The following is a 16,809-nucleotide window of genomic DNA, read 5'->3' as shown; positions in this document are numbered from 1 at the left end:
CCCCCCCCCCCCCCCAGTGCATGAGCGACACAAGCTTCCAGCAAGGCAATGAGCAATAAGCATTTCCCACCCACGTTCACGGACTCGGGTTAATGGCTCCAGCTCTGGCTCGGCTGTTCTAGATTTTACTTAGCTAGAAGGACGTCCAGCAGATGTTTCCTTTCCCCACTGTGGCAGGTGCCAGGTACTCGCTGATGGCTGCCCTCCAGAGTTCACAGTGTGGGAAAGGCGTGTGTGCAAACAGTTTCAGTGCTGGGTGACACGGAGAGTGGGAATACTGGGGACAGTCAGCCCCGGCTGCCCGAACTAACTGCCAGAGACTGGGGGACACACATTTGTGCCTCACCGTCCGGAGGCTGGCGTATCCAAGAGCAAGGCAGCGGCAGGTCAGGTGTCTGGTGAGGACCCTCGTGCTGCGTTGCCGACGGCTGTCCTCTCGCGGGGTGTCACATGAGAGAGGAAGCAAGCTCTCTGCGGCCCCTCCTGGGAAGGGCACTGCCCCACTCGTGAGGGCGCCCCCACATGACCTAACCTCTTCCCAATGGCCCACCTCCTAGTCCGCCACACTGGGCATCAGGCTTCAACATACGAATTTTCAGGGGACACAAACATCCGGTCCATAGCGAGGGACACTGCCAAACTGACTAGGAAGGAAGGGAGGAGTCACTCTGAGACCTCGTGCCACGGTTTCGCAGTAGCTGAAGCACACTTTGAAACGAATAGCCGTAGTTTCCTTTGCTGGAGCAGGAGAAAGTAGTTCGGGTCTCTGCTGTGTATTTTTGTACAAACACCAGAGCTCCCATGATGTGTTGTAAGCAGAGAAATGTCTTCTACTTTCATGCTGCTGACAGGAAGCTGAAGACGGAAAGAAACGAAACCATCGCTCTTCACGAAATATACCGCGAATCTCAACAACCCGCGTAATGTCAGACACTCGGGTCATTGTCAAAGCCGTACGACTCTGTAGGACGCTCCGTGCGTGCACAGGGAGAAAGTTCTAAACTGGTGCGTGAGATGATTTCTGACAGACGTTTTCCTCCTAGATGCTTTTTGTGTCAAGCAGAGTGACATGCTTATCTAAACCACCATAAAAGAAACGAAATCAATCCTGAGCCCCAGGTATCCAGGCTGAGTTCATTTCACCTTGCCCACAACCCTGGAAGATAGGTGGTTATTGTCCCATCACAGATGAGGAAACCGACGCCCAGAGCAGTTAAGTGATTCAGCCAAGGCCACACAGCTGATGGTTATAGGACCTGGGGCTGAACCCAAGGTTGCCTGACTCAAAGGTATCAGCAGTTATTTGGGGAAACGTCCTACCTTCGGACCAGTAACAGAGCGTAAACCACGGTCCTGGGAAAATAAAGTAAGAGGTGAGTGGTAGAAGCGAGCCCTGGAAGGTGGACTTAGGAGGGGAAGGGGAACAGAAAGCCAGGCTGCCAGCATCTCAGACTTCTGATTTAGGGATTTGCAATTGATGATGCCATTGGCAAAGCAGAACAGTCAAGAAGAAGAGCTGTCTTGTGGGAGATGAAATGATAATACTAGTTTTGGATACACAGTCTGAGTGTCACTACGATATCCAAGTACAATTGCAGCAACCACACGGCTAGTTCCGGAGCCATCAATGAGCAGTTCCTGGGGATGGCTCCCCGTCAGCTGAATATCTCCTGGACTCACCATCCAACCCACCTGCCACCATTTACCAGCAAGACGATGAGGGAAAACTGCTCACCTGTTTGTCTACGTGGTCGTGCATTTTTTACGTAAATCTATCCCCGAGGAAGCTCACAAGGATGAATGCAACGCGAAAGGGTTAACGTTAATAAACTAAAGTGGACGGAAAGTCAAAGATGCGAAGACGAGGATGCAAACAGCCAAGTTCCGACCACGTTCTAGGTGTGTGCAAGGAGGGGGCTGGATGGCTGCTAAGACGGGACCTGGAGTCAGGCGCCTGGTTTGCCGCTGACACGAGTTATGAACCACCCGGGGTCTCCCTTCCCCCATCTGCATAATGGGGGTGAAGACGGGAAGTCCTTCATGGGACTTACTGTGAGGATTAAATCACACATGCTCACACTATTGCTATTAATTGTTCGGAAATTTCCAGCAGCCAGCACAGGTGTGGTGTCCCGGTGTTCATGGGGACGATCGTGTCACCCATTCATTAATATATCTGAAAACCAGGCCTGTCAGGTATGAGCCCTCATAACCATGACGAAGGGTCCGCAGTGAGCTGTGTGCTTGGTAACTAACTGCCTCTTGGAAAATGGTTTGTTTGGTTTTTTTTAAGATTTTATTTATTTATTTGACAGAGAGACAGCCAGCGAGAGAGGGAACACAAGCAGGGGGAGTGGGAGAGGAAGACGCAGGCTCCCAGTGGAGGAGCCCAATGTGGGGCTCGATCCCAGGACTCTGGGATCACGCCCTGAGCCAAAGGCAGACGCTTAATGACTGAGCCACCCAGGCACCCTGGAAAATGGTTTAAAATCTGAGGGTGGGGTTGGGGAGATGCCTGCCAGAATATCCCATGATGCACATTTTAATAAAGATTTTTTTCATGCCTTGGAGTTTGGGTTAACACTGGGAAGTTGTGAGTCCCGGTCGTGCCCTCCGACAGGTACCTGACACTCAGGTGTTCGGAGCGACCACGTGAGAGCCGATCTTCAGCCTGTGGTGACCAGCTCACCTGCGAGAGAGCAGACCTTGCCTTTAGAGAACTGTGAGATCGCATCTGATCTCCCAGGGGAGAATGCTCCCAGGCCCTGGCTCTAAACCTTCAGCATCAGACAGGTGCTACCACAGTGGGTGCTCGGTGAGCATTTGATGGGTGGAAGAAGGACAAGAAGGAAAGAGGAGAGGTCAAGAGAGGAGGCGTATGTTAATTTCAGCCTAAAGATTTAGCTCGGTTTTTACCAGTCACTTGGGTTATAAAATGGTCTCAATACACATACATTTGCTTTAAGCGGCGTTCCTTGCTGGTGGAATTTCCAATGCAAACAGCTTCCAAGATGTGTTCCAGGGCACCAAATGCGTCTGCTTGCCGTGTCACTGGAAGTCGGTTAAATATTTGGAGACATCTAACAGAAATCATTTGGATCATGGGAGAAAGAGCTCCTTTTTACTGTCATCAAATATTTATCAAAAGCTCAGTTATAAGGACTTTTTGAAATGAACCGAGCTCTTGTAAAGACTGAGCATAATTTTTTTCCAGGACTTACTAAGCCCAAATGAGTTATCGACATTGGATTTAAACCCCACTCCCAGAACTCTGTCCCTCCATTCATCACTGGGGTCACGTAAACCTCCAGCTTAAGCCCATGGCATTAAAACACACCGGGTGACAATGTATCAGGGAGGGAAGCTCGTTGGCTGTGCCGTGGTTCGGTAGGAAGCAAACCATCCCCCCCACCCCATCCCCGTGGCAAATCTGTCCTCCTTGCTGGGACAGTTGTGATACCAGTGACATGGGATTCTGCCTGTTGATTTCACAGTCCATGCTTCCTGTTCAGGAGAAGGTGTTTCCAGATGAGTGCATGAACCTCCAGATCACCCCTTCCCCGGGGTCATGAGACAAGAATATTAGGGAGCTCGACAGAAGAGCAATGCTAACTTAAGAAACGACTCTGCATTTCCGCCGACGTTAGCTGATAGTCTGTGTTCCAGTTGTTTAAATTGCTTGGATTTTCTCGCACAATTTGAAGTTGAGGATTTACAGCCACAGTGACGTTCCGTTGGTCTTTCTCTCGAATGATAGAATGTATGTGAGGAGAGAAAGAACATTCTCTCTGAACCGGAAATGCAGTGTCTCTGCTCTGCCCAGGTTTGTATTACTGAGCACAGTGGTCTCCGGCGGGGGAGGCATTTTGCCCCCCAGGGGACACTGGGCAATGTCTGGAGACAGTTTTGGTTGTCACTCCCGGAAGGCGGCCGCTACTGGCATGTGTGGGCCGAGGCCGGGACACCACTCAGCATCCTGCAGGGCACAGGACGGGGAATGAGCCGGCCCAGGGGTCAGTAGTGCCCACGTCAGGAGACTTGCCTAGTGCTACCCTCCCTGACTCCTGTCCCTAAAACACTGTGTGGATTCATGGAATAACTCTGTGGCCATTTTCCTTTTCTCCTTTGGCCTTGGTTTTCCCCACCTCCCTGTCACCTCGAATATGCTGGGTATGTCCACGTTCTCCACCGTCCTGCTCCCTCACCCCTACTGAGAGCCTCAGAGCTGGTTTTTATCTTCGCCCTGGGTGGAGGATGCTCCCCTCCCCGTTCACCAGGGGAGAACCTTCTAGAGAGCTCTCTCCATGTCTGACTGAGCTCCTCTGCGGCCCAGCGGGATTGAACACTTGTCCCGGAAGTCACAGTGTGAGCCCCACAAAGGCCTGCCTCTCCTATTCTTCTCTCAAGAATTCCCGGTGTCCTTACTGGTTCCCTCTTCTCTCCCCCAGCTGGCTGAGGCCAATCCCCCAGTCCCTGCTTGAATATTCTGTGTGTTCTTCTTCCCTTGGGCCCTCTCCCTCTTTTTTTTTCCCTTAAGTTGTGATGTGTCTTTTTTTTTTTAAGATTTTATTTATTTATTTGACAGAGAGAGAGGCAGCGAGAGAGGGAACACAAGCAGGGGGAGTGGGAGAGGGAGAAGCAGGCTTCCCGCCGAGCAGGGAGCCCAATGCGGGGCTCAATCCCAGAACACTGGGATCGTGACCTGAGCCGAAGGCAGACGCCCAGTGACTGAGCCACCCAGGCACCCCAGACCCTCTCCCTCTTCAGTGGGTGTGTGAATGGCTCATCCTGCGCATATGGCCCCCCAGTGAGCATCAGTTGGCTTTAACCTCCCGCCAAAGCTTGACGATGCTCTCTGTTCCGCCTAGACATCTCTTGGTCACCGACAGGCCATCTAAGAGCAATCTCTCCATTACCAGGTATCAGGTGTTTCTTCTGGGCCACACTTGCGTCTTGTGGTGGCACACGTTAATAGAACAGAGTCTCTGCCCTGGGGGAGCTCACAGACTAGTGAGGGAGAGGAAGGACCGCAGGGATTCTAGTGCTGAGACGGACGCCGGAACCACAAGCCCCAGTTGCGTGGGCAGGCCGACTGGGCTGGGCTGGGACTGCCTGTCACCCCACATCCCGGTGCACCCACTCATTAAGTGTTGGCGCAGCGGGAACCTTCAGGACATGGAAACACATTTTGTGAAGTATATACATATACTAATAAAAAATGTGTGTTTCAAATATAACCAAAAATAGAAATTTTAGAAAGATGATCTTCAAAAGGAATTATAAATATATAATAGGCATTACAAATTCATAGTAAATGTAAATTAGTAACAGAAATATAAGTATAAATTAGGAGTAAATAGGAATAGAAATCCCCATTTACCTTCACTGGAAACCTTGACCTTGTCCTTTCCTTCAGCTCTACCTGTATGGTGGTTATTCCTCAAGGGATGATAAATCACCCAGGGACCGTGAAAGCAGGACATGTCGCCCCCTGTAGTAGTTGGCTAGGGCTCTGTTGGACCAGCACTGCAGACCGGGGGCTTAAACAGCACAAATCTATGGTCTCCCGGTTCTGGAGACTGGAGGTCTCAGGTTGAGGTGCTGATGGGTTGCTTTCTCCTGAGGCCTCTGTCCTTGCTGTGTAGACGCCGTCTTCCCGTGTCTCGTGTGGTCTTCTCCACGTGTCTGTGTCTTAATCTCCTCTTTTCATAAGGACACTAGTCATATTGGATGAGTCATACTAATGACCCAATTTCATCCTAATCCCCCCTTCAATGATGGAGGTAAGAATCTCCAAATACACATTCTGAGGTATTGGAGGTTATGCATTTGGGGGGACACAGAACACCCCTCCCCTATCAGGGCAAAAGGAAGATGTGGTATTTCCAGAACCGGGGTGAGCTGTGGAGGGTGTGGAGTGGGGAAGAGGAGGAATGGACCCCAACCCTCTTCCCTGCACCCCCTGACCCCCCCTGGACCCTCCCCCTGGTCAGTCCAACAGGAAGCTGAGCCCAGCAGAGAAGGGGGGAGATGGGTGTGAGGGGCAAGCGGAGAACCAGGAGCCAGGCCCTCCTCACAGCGTCTTCTGTCGGCAGCGTCTGTCTGGGTATCCGTGTCTTCGAGTGTCTCAGGTGTCCCCACAGCCACAAACATGAATTGGGGCACAAGGCCTCCTTGGGATGAGGGGTAATCCTCCCAGAACGTCCGCTGCGGCGGTAGCCTCGAGCGTTCTTCCTGACTGGAGCCTCGGGACTCGGGGACCTTGTTCCCGCTCACCGTGTCTGTTCTGTGTTCAGGAGCCGGAGAGGCAGTACATGCACATTGGCACCATGGTGGAGTTTGCCTTCGCGCTGGTGGCGAAGCTGGACGCCATCAACAAGCACTCCTTCAACGACTTCAAGCTGCGAGTGGGTACGTGGTGTAGAGGGACCGTGCAGGTGTGGGGAAGGCACGGCGCGAGGGACGGCTCGCTGCAGGTGTCCGGGGAGAGCCATGCAGTGTGTCTTGAGGGCAAGAGGACTGGATTTTGCGGGGAGCAGGCTCAGGGAAGTGAGGAGCCCCTGAGACACTTTTGTACAAATTAGAAAACAGAATACCTTTTGGTTGGACCCAGGCTGTGAGCACTGTGTTTAGGACCGTGAGCTGGATTTCAGTCCCACTGCCTCATCCTTCTGGCCGGGGTCCCCCGCAAGCCGCGTGCACGGCCGTGAGCCATCCTGAGGAGCTCACGCACGCCATCGACTGTGAACCACTCCGCTACTGTAAGGACTCCTGCCAATGAAATCAGCACCTGCCATGGGCCGGGAGATGCATCCAGACTTTGGAGATCCAAAAATGTAAAAAATGTATATTATGTATATTTTTTTAAGGCATCTTAGAGTTGTTGAAATAGTCTCACACCTCTGGGGGTCACAGCCTCCAAGAACCCTAAACATATGTCCCAGGTTCTGAAATAGACATAGTTTTTCTGATTGAAGGTTCAAGTCTAACGGGAAAAGCCAACTTTCTTTAAAATTATTTCTTTAAAATTCTTTAAAATAAAAAATTCTCCCCATATTTCTTTTATTTTTTTTTTAATTGAGGGGCAATAAATTCTTTAAAATACTTTAAAATTCTTTAAAATACTTTAAAAATTCTCCCTAAATTTCTTTTATTTTTTTTTAAATTGAGGGTTTAGTTTATTCACATTTAATGTAATTATTGATATAGTTGAATTTAAGTCTTTCAGTATTTGTTTTCTTTTTTTTATAATAATTTTTTATTATGTTATGTTAGTCACCATACAGTGCATCCTAGTTTTTGACGTAAAGTTCCATGATTCATTACTTGCATATAACACCCAGTGCACCATGCAGTACGTGCCCTCCTAATACCCATCACTGGCCTAAATTTCTTTTAAAAATTTCTAGTAACTTCCCTAATGTGGACTCATGAGCATGTTTCATGCTTACTAGCCTTTTACAAATGTCTGTAAACACAGAAAGTGTGCTTTAAACCCCAGCTGAGCACGCAGCTGTCTGGCCATTCATGATAGGTAGGACCTTCTCCGACGATTTGATGTTCCTCTTGGCAACACGTTTTGCTTCTCCTGAAAGCAAGTCCACATAAGAGGAGTTCTTGTAATAAATTCCATCTGAATGGCTTTTCATTTCTTTTGCATACAGATTTCCACTTAAAAAAAAATCCCAATATTTAGAGCAATTTTCTTCCTTTGCTCTGCCTATGTTCTGAATTGTAAAACCCGGAAATATTGTACGTCTGGAGCGGCAGGTGGCCTCTTTGCTGCTCATATATGCTGTTAATTGTTAGTGTCGGACACCTTTTCCTTCATATGTTCTCACCTCCAGGCACAGCGGGCCTCTGTGAGGGCGCTCGCTACCTTCTCCGAAAGTGAGAAGGGCCAGCAGGTGGGGGCGGCCCCACAGCCCGCTGACCACATCAGATGCGGAGGTGTCCCCTTGACTCTAGAGCCTCTTGATTGTTTTGACAGCTTAGACAATGAGCTTCAAACTTTCAAACTACTCTTATTTAAAAAAAAAAAAAATCTGTTACCTGGCGGCATGACCCGCTCTGTTGAAAAGCATATACAGACCCAAACAGCACTGCCCTTCACTGCAAGGTGAGATGGGGACAGCCATTCCCTGGTCACCTGTGTTACATCCAAAAAAAGCAGTTTTCTTGGTCTGGACCATAACCGTATTTTCCAAATTAATGTGAGTAATTGAATAGACCCTGTTCAGTAGGAATTTATGGAGTGCTTATTTTACACTGATTATTGAATATACTGCTAGTGATGGTGTCACCCTGCACACTGGCTCTTAGATTCCTAAGGAAGCCTAAGTTCAGTGTTTCACCAGCCTCTGGGGCTGCCTTTCCCCACCCCTGGGCCTCGCTCGGGCGGCTTCCGGGCTGCACTCGGGTGCATAGTGCCATCCAGTGGCAATTCACGGTAGGAACTCGGGAGAGTAATATTTCAAAAAAAAAAAAAAAAAGGCAAATAATAAGAGCTGAATTCACTCCTAGCGTCCTTTTCTGCGGGTCAAGCTGCAGAATCAGTCGGTTAGCAGGAACCAAAATTCGAGCACATTCCTGCACTAAGTAGAGATTGAGCCTGTGCCAGGAATCATCAGCCCAGGCTCTCCCCTCGCCTCCCCTCCCCCCAGGCACTGACCAAGCAGGACTCAGCAGCCCCAGAAAAGTTGATGGCAGAGGGGTTCAAGAGCACCAGCCAGCAGCTGGAATAAATTATTTGGGGTGTCTAAAGCAGTGTGTGAGCTTTGTTGAGTACTCAGCAAAAGCAAAGCAGAATTTCTTGCTCACCTCTTGCGTAACTTCAAAGATTTTGTGGACAGTGTTCGTACTGTTTCCTGCCTACCTCTCCATTGCAAAGAGGCAGCTTGGCCTTAGATCTGTAGCAAACCGTAGCACGCCAAGCAATTCGGGAGTGGGAAATGGGATCACTCAGAAACAGCCTCCTTAATCAGTACAAGGTGACTCTTGCAGTGAGGACGGGTCCTAGAGCCAGGAGAAAATGTAGGGGGCATAATTAACCAGTGTCGTCATTTCTATGTCTGTGGTCTTCCTCCACACCACTCCCAGAATACCTGGGGGTCTGCCTCTTTGAACTGAGATGCTGGGACAAGGACTCATGCTACTGGTGCACGGGGTGGGGGAGGAGTCCGGGCCACTGTGACTAGAGAAGTTGATCAGACTTGCAAGGCTTCCACTCCTGGGGGCAGATGCCATCCCCATGTCTCAGGCAGTGTGGACTTGCGCCCGGAGCTCAAGTGTCTGCACGTAATAACCACGGGTTTATAATCGCAGTTACTAACGGAGGGGGCAGTCAGAGCCACCGTCACCTCTGTCTGGGGTGCCCGATTATCTGGGAAGTCACACGGGCAGGCCAGGATAGCAAGAAATCTGTCCTGCCAGTGAGGTTTCAGCCAGCTGGGCTGAAGAGTGACAGCTCGTTCCTGGGTTTCTCCAGCAACCTTTTGGTGGCTGTCCCTGGGGAATCACAGTTGGTGAAGACGCTTACGCCAGAGGTGGGCTGTCCTCAGTCTGATGGATGCAGAGCTGTAAAGAGCCCAGCTTCAAGGGGGCCAAGAACCCAAGCAACACAGTCTGAGAGACCACTTGTCTGGAGACCCTCTTTGGGTCGCACCTGCCCACCAGGGGCCAGCCTGTCTACCCAAAGATCCCTCCAAATGCGACCCTCCTCCAGTCTTATCAGTTGTAGCTTCTTGTGTCAGAGAATGTCCTCAAATCTGAATCTGTATTGCCCATGCTAACATTTGCTGTTGTTTTAACGCTGACCTGGGTGGACTCTGTCACGAGCACAGTGCACGTTAAGGGAGTCCTTCGGCAGGTGGTTTAGCAATGGAGCTCAACAGCACAAACACATTCCTCTGGAATTCAGGAACCTTGCCATTGGGACGTTAGGAAGGCAACAGCCCTCAAGGTGGGAAGAGCCTTGTGCACGGGACGCTTGTGGCAGAGATTGGAGGGCAGCGTCCTTACAAGCAGGGGCCGTGGAACCATCGGCCTCTGCCATCTACTGCCTGTCTGATGGTGCCGTCCTCAGCTTCCTCACCTGAAACTGGAAGTGACGGTGACAGTACCCACCCCATCTGTGGCTGCTGTGAGAACCACAAGAGTTCTCACACATAAAGCACATAGAACAGTGCCTGGCGGGTGGAGAACACAGCACTGGTGTGGTTGGTGGCAGCGGCGTGTTCGGCAAGACGGCGGCAGGAACCCACAAGTCCGGCAGCTGCTGGTCAATGCACTCAGTGTAGCTACTTAAACCTGAAAGACAAAGATTTCAAAATTAACATTAGCGACACAACTATGGGAAACACAATGCTCATCTCTTGTCTAAGATTAAATAGCAACATAGGGAACTATTATGGTTAGTTTTTGAGAAGCATAACCAACCTTATGTTATTATGGAATAATAACAATATATGGGCACATGAGCCAGAATCAAGGTTAAGAAGGAAAAACAATAATTTTTCTTTGCTTTAGAATCCCATGGGTTGGGCTAATGTTTGTTTAATGACGATGATTCAAAAATATCCTTGTAAAGCTCTTCTGTTTAAGACGGTTGCTGTACCTTGAATCTCATTCACCCGGTTCTGATGTGTCGCAGGTATTAACCACGGACCTGTGATAGCCGGTGTGATTGGAGCTCAGAAGCCGCAGTATGATATCTGGGGCAACACTGTAAACGTGGCCAGCAGGATGGACAGCACCGGCGTGCTGGACAAGATACAGGTAATTCAGTGTGCTTTGTCAGCATCGGCCAGTTCTGTCCTCTCGGAAACCATAAATAAGTGTAATAATAATGATAATAATATATTAAAACAAGAACCTTGAAAGTTACTTAGATCTTGAGAAAACCTTGAAACACATTTACATTGACAGAAGTCCTTTTTTATTGGGGAAATGTTAATTCATTTCTGCACTCGCTATTAGCAATAATTTAGAAATGTAATAATATAAAGATTATTGCCTTTGCAAAAGTCAACGATTGCAACAACCAACATGGCAGTCAGATACCTGAGCACGAAGTTAGGGCAGGACCCTTCTCTCCTCTTCCATCTCCGGGCCCCGCACCTTGAAAGGTACTTTGCTGGGGAGAGGGATAGTATTACCAACACCAGACATAACCCCCAGACTTCCCGTCCCAGAGGCAGAACTGGGGGGAGACGGAAGAGAGCCCACTGGGGAAAAACAAGGGGTAGGATTCTGGGTGATGTGTCAGAGCAGTGCCAAATCGGACCAGCACAGGCTTTGGATATAGAATGATGGGAAAGCACTCGAATCCACCCAAGGGAGGACGCTTGAGCATGGTGCCAGACACCTAGAAGGAGAGACTGACTTCTCCTAATGAGAAGAATGCGTGCGCGCGTGTGTCTCTGTAGAACTTTCTATTTGCTTCACCCTCAAAAAGCAGTGGTTCCACATTTCACTCCAGCTTTGTTATATTCTGGAAGATAAATTCCTGCCAAATGGCAAAATTGTATGAAAACCATTGGACACCAGTAATAGGATTTTTTCTTTTTGGGGGTGTCCATTACGGAAGATTCCATAAGTCGCTGTTCTGTGTGCCTTGGCTTGACCAGTGTCCTCAGGTAACCATGCCTGCTAACATTATGGTAGAGATTTAGAGTTCTCTATTGACTTCTGTAGGAGACCCCAGCTCTGATGTCATCAAGAGTGGGCTTTTCATTAAACTTCTGCTCACTTGCCTTTCACACTCTCTGGCTCATTCATTCAAGAGGATTCCATTTCTGTGAGCTTCCTATAGCATATCCTTAATTTTTATATGGAACGGGACCAACATTACTTCTAAGTGTTCATCTCTTTCCAGCCAGATGATTAGTCAACCGTTGCTGAAAGTGAGCAACTGAGCAACAGAGAGAGGGGAGAGATGGCAAGTGACATGGGGAGGAGAACAGCCAGGGCTTCCCAACCAAACTGCATTGCCAGGGAAAAGAGCCAAGTGGCTGTGCTCATGAGAGCCAATCCAGACGAAGCTCTCACAGAAATGGGGCTGAGTTGTGGTCACTGTCTGTGGAGATGGCCTGCTTGCCTCCCACGAAGAATGGTCTGCCATGTTGGCAGCCTAGTTGCACCGTGCCCTGATGGCATCATGGCCTCTAGGCCTTCCTGCACGCATGTCACCGGCAGCTCCCCCTGCCCAGGGATGTTCCGGCAATCATGGACCACTTGGCGTCCTCCGTTTGGTGCAGGGAGAGGGTGCTCCTATCAAGGACACCCGTTCCCACCTGTAGGCCAAGCTGGGCCCTCTCCACATACCTGGAACATTCAGAAGACGAATGGTGGCCTTGACATGCTTCACGACTCTCCAAGTAGTTTTCAAGTACTTGGGATGAGTATCAAAAACAATTTAAGAGAGGCTGGTCGGGGAAAGTGCTCCCTCCTGGAGCTCGTAAATCCCCTCCAGATCAATGCTTCAGATGAGCCTGAGCTCTTGTGTGTCTCCAGGAGGATATGGGGCGTCGTAAAGCTCCGGGTGATGCAGTGCTGAGCAGCCCGCTGGATGCTCTCTGCGCGCTCGGAGCGCGGGGGAGACGACACGGGTTCTGGCTGTCGGGAGAGCAGCTCATCTGCAGCTCCGTGGGTGCTCACACGGCACGGCGGCTGGGAGGTCGTGCCCAGCAGACTCCTTCCCTGAGGGCGCGGTGCTCCCTCCGCCTCCAGGAGCTTCGTGTTTCCTCTTAGTGCAAGAAAAGGAGTGAGATGCCAGGAAAAATAAATGGTGCTGAGATCATCACAAAGCTTCTCCCGGGCCTGACGGATGGGTTCTTTTGATTAGAGAGCATTCCACTCCCACCGTGCGTTCTCGCCTGGAAGCCAAAGAGCAGCGGAGAGCCCACGCGTCACCCAGCCAGGCTTCCCCTGGACCCGGAGGAGTACAGGCTGGTGCTCCTCCGGGAGACAGCTCCCTCCTCCTCGCATCACAGCAATTGTGTGGTTGCATTACAGATTCCAACAGATAGCTCATAAATGCCAGGGGCGGTGCTCCACGCACAACGAACCCCCAAGACTCCAAAAGATGTGTTTGTTCTCTGTGCAAGGTCAGAAGTCAGAAGCCTGTAGGATTCCCTAATTCTGATGACCCCTGAGAACTCGGATCATGAGTACATATCTGTAGTCTGGGTTTCTTGGCTTTGTCCATATTCTTCCAGTTCTTATCCAGGATGCAAAGTCCATCCTGGGCTGCTGGCTTCACCTGTCCTCCCCCAGGACTTGGACACAACCCTAGGGGAGGGGAGGATGTGAATATCTGGCACTTGTGTCCCCCTTTCCTAGCTCTGGTCATAAGGGTCCCAAGGATCCATGCATTTTCCCGTGTGCTAGGGGCTGGCCATTGGGTCATATTACAGGAAGATGGAGTGATTTTTCTAGCTTGTTCCAACAGCCTGTCCAGCACGCATGTGTCACCTGCATGCCTGAGGTGGCCGGGGACTCCCCCCCCCATTCCATGTCCATTTCCTCGGATGAAGTGGAAGGAATTCCAATGCTGTTCTGCACTAAGGGTCCTTGCCCCACGGGGCAGTGGCAGGAACCACCTGTCCCATCCCATCGACAGGCTGCAAAGGAGGGGCCCAGCCCTTTTAGCATCTCGTGTCAATTCAGTAAAGGGAGGAAACTTCCAAGACCTGACCCGGTGCGTCTTGTCCAGGTTAAGGCTAGTGCGGACCCCTAGTGTCCTTTTAGTTGTATTCTCAAGCATTCAACCTGAAGTGCGTGGCCATTTGCAGGAACCCTCGGTCTTCTCAGGATGTCTTCTCCCACCCGTATTAAAATCTATTATTCACATTTATGATTTCATGAAAGGACATCGGTGACAATTTGTAAAGATTATCCGGAATCCCACCACTCCAACATATTCTGTTTTACTTTCTTTTCCCAGGTCTCTTATATGTGAATACGTGGTCTTCATATAGTTGAAATCATAGCATGAGTCCAGGCTTCATGCTTCTTTTGGGGTGAAACAAATCTCCTTATTTCACAGTCTCATCCTCAGTATGGTCAGGACAGCATCATGGTTCACTTCTCCCTGGAGATCACTTGACTTTTAGGTGGTTTATGGTCTGTCACTATCACAGCGTGAAACTACACATTGTCCTTAAAAAGCTCTTCTGCGCTATTCTTTCTCCTTCCAATTTCTCAGGGGTAGAATGAATGGGTCAAAGAACACGAGTGTCTTTTGGCTCTTGATCTTTGTGGTCAGGTGACCCCCAGAGGCCGTGTGGCCTAGACACTGACCGCGTCTTCGTCTGTCGTGTGTTTCTAGGTCACCGAGGAGACAAGCCTCATCCTCCAGACGCTGGGGTACACGTGCACGTGTCGAGGAATAATTAACGTGAAAGGCAAGGGGGAGCTGAAGACGTACTTTGTAAACACAGAAATGTCAAGGTCCCTTTCCCAGGGCAACTTGGCATCCTGAAGAGTTGCCTTCACTTTGGCAAGAAGACTGTATTTTCAGGAAGGTACAACGCACTTTCTGACTGCAACCTTTGTCCCTCATTTTTGATGTGCGTGCTCTGTTCTGTCCTATGGAGCCTTTCAGACTTGTTCCTATGACCCTGGTGGCATATCGTTTGGTGTCTGATGTGTGCCAAGATCGCTCTGCCACTTGCACTGTGCTTACTCCGAAGCAGAAGGAAAAGGAGTGTGTGTTATAGGAGAGACGCGTTCAACGAACTCACAAAGACGACAGACGTGAAATAAACAAAAATTCTTAAGGCAATAAAACTAGGGGGTGTATATTATCTTCCGGTGCATGTTCTTTTCTGGAAAATATGGTAGCTCGCCAACCGCATCCGCTAGTCTGATATTAAAACACACAGTATTTGTGAATAAGTTGATTTCTGTCACCCCACATGGGATTTGACTGTGTTCACCCACGTGTCTCATCGCCAGTGGCTGTCCACGGGCCCCAGCGGGATCCGTGGTCCTGTCGCCTTGCTGTGTCGTGTCTCGTGCCATCCATCACCAGGATTAGTTCTCACAACCTAGAACCAGTTTTGTACCAAACGCGTCTGATGTTTTGATGCCATTGTCTTTTGTAAAGTTGATTCATTAAAAGTTTTATGTACTTTGGTTTAGAGTCTGTATCTTTACCCTCCCCCACCCCCCGTTCTTCCCTCTCCTGCGGGCTCCGCTCCAGAACTGGGATTTGTTTTCCCTTCTGCTGTTTGACGGTTGTTGCAGAAAGAGCTCCCCGGAAGCCAAGGTTGACATATCCTTGAGTAATTCCGATCAGGACGGAGTCTGTGATGCACATACTCGGTGTTGCCACCCCCGGGAATGCGCCATGTGTACGTGGCCTGGTTTTCACTTTGGCATCTCGAGAGAACATTTTCCAGGAAAAAATGTTTTAATAACGAGAGGACCCTCCACCAGCAGCAGCAGCACCCTCTCTGCCCGCGTTCTCTGGTCCGCCGTCATGCTTTGGTAGAGCCATCAGCCGCAGGCTGCGGGAGAACAATTTGGCACTGACTGTGTACGTCAGCAGCCGCCACAATAGTTGGAACCCACCGGGAGAAGCTGCCAGGCCCCGTAAGATGCCTGTTCTGTCTGAGGAGACTTAAGGGGGCACAGAGCCAATGTTACGCGTTCTTGAAGAGAGAAGACTTGGGGAATTTTGTTCATGTAAATCCAGCTCTAGAGTTTTGGGGCTTTTCCTTTGCATAAAGAAATCGTACTTTGCCAAAGGGTGGAAAATAGAGCAATCATGCGTAATCTGATGTTTAGAAGCAAAGCTTTAGATGCCAACCCCGTTGGGCACGCCCGGCTTCTCTTCCCGGTTCAGGGCAGGCGTCTGTGAGACACAGAGGACCCCGATCTGTCAGGAACACCTTGTTCCTGGGAACTCAGACCCGGGGCACAAGCCCTCGTTTGATTCCTGACTGATCGTTTATGGGCTGTGTGACTTTGAACGTATCTCTTAATTTCTCTTAGGAGTATTTCCTCATTGATAGCTTATGGGATCAGGTCTGAAAGAGCTAATGACTGTGAGAGAACCTGGCAGCTACCCAGGCTTTCTCTTGCCAGAGCCTCTGTGCCAGGATTTTGACTCAGACTCAGGTAATAGCACTTCTCGAAACTAGTAACTGGCCTCCATCACCCAAGTGGGACTACAGCATGACTTGGTCCATTGTCTGCCTCAGTCAGGAATTTTTTGATCCTATAATCACATCTCAGCATTGGCCTTGATTCACCTAATTCTCATAAAGGTGATGGAATGAGGAGAGGGAGCGTAAGGGCCTCTGTCTTCGCTCTACCAGAGATCCAGAGTTTCAGTGACTTCAGACTGGCCCTCTGTATCGTTTGTAACCACGGCCGGCAGCTGTACCCCATGGGTGCTTCCTCCCTTAGAGTCTGCAGGACCCATCCGCTTTACGTCACTTCCCTTTAGCGGACACCCACGGTTGAGTGATTCACCAGGCACACTGAACCATGGCTCTCAGCCTGCACTGAGGATGTGCTGAATTCGGTGAAAAGAACTCAAAAGGAGACTTGTTTTTTCCCAGAACTGTATTGCCGGGCTTACCAAACAAGGGACTTTTTAAAGCGATCAAAGTCGTTATCAGGGTACACCTTGCAAAGGTCTGCGCACACACGGACCGTTCAAAATATGGTCCCCACCCAGCGGCGGTGGTGCCCCCTGGGGACCTGCACATTTCCGGGCCCCAACCCACACCCGCCAAGTCAGAAGTCCTGGCGGTGGGGCCCAGCACCTTCTCTGTGTTTAGGTAACACTTTCTTTGG

The 16,809-nt window shown here is 49.9% G+C and overlaps 1 protein-coding gene across 1 annotated transcript in view; it reads left to right on the top strand.

Moving 5' to 3' along the window:
* The window catches only part of ADCY2 (adenylate cyclase 2), a 387,226-nt gene extending 372,088 nt beyond the window's left edge, over positions 1-15,138 (top strand). The window contains exons 23-25 of the mRNA XM_040630559.1: positions 6,297-6,411; positions 10,652-10,776; positions 14,330-15,138. Coding sequence (XP_040486493.1) covers positions 6,297-6,411; positions 10,652-10,776; positions 14,330-14,482 — 393 coding nt within the window. The 3' untranslated portion in view covers positions 14,483-15,138. The remainder of the gene's footprint in view (positions 1-6,296; positions 6,412-10,651; positions 10,777-14,329) is intronic.
* The last annotated feature ends 1,671 nt before the right edge of the window (positions 15,139-16,809 follow it).

This window comes from Ursus maritimus, unplaced genomic scaffold, assembly GCF_017311325.1.
Source record: "Ursus maritimus isolate PB19 unplaced genomic scaffold, ASM1731132v1 scaffold_15, whole genome shotgun sequence".
Classification (NCBI taxonomy): Eukaryota; Metazoa; Chordata; class Mammalia; order Carnivora; family Ursidae; genus Ursus; species Ursus maritimus.
This window is presented reverse-complemented; position numbering and strand designations above follow the sequence as displayed.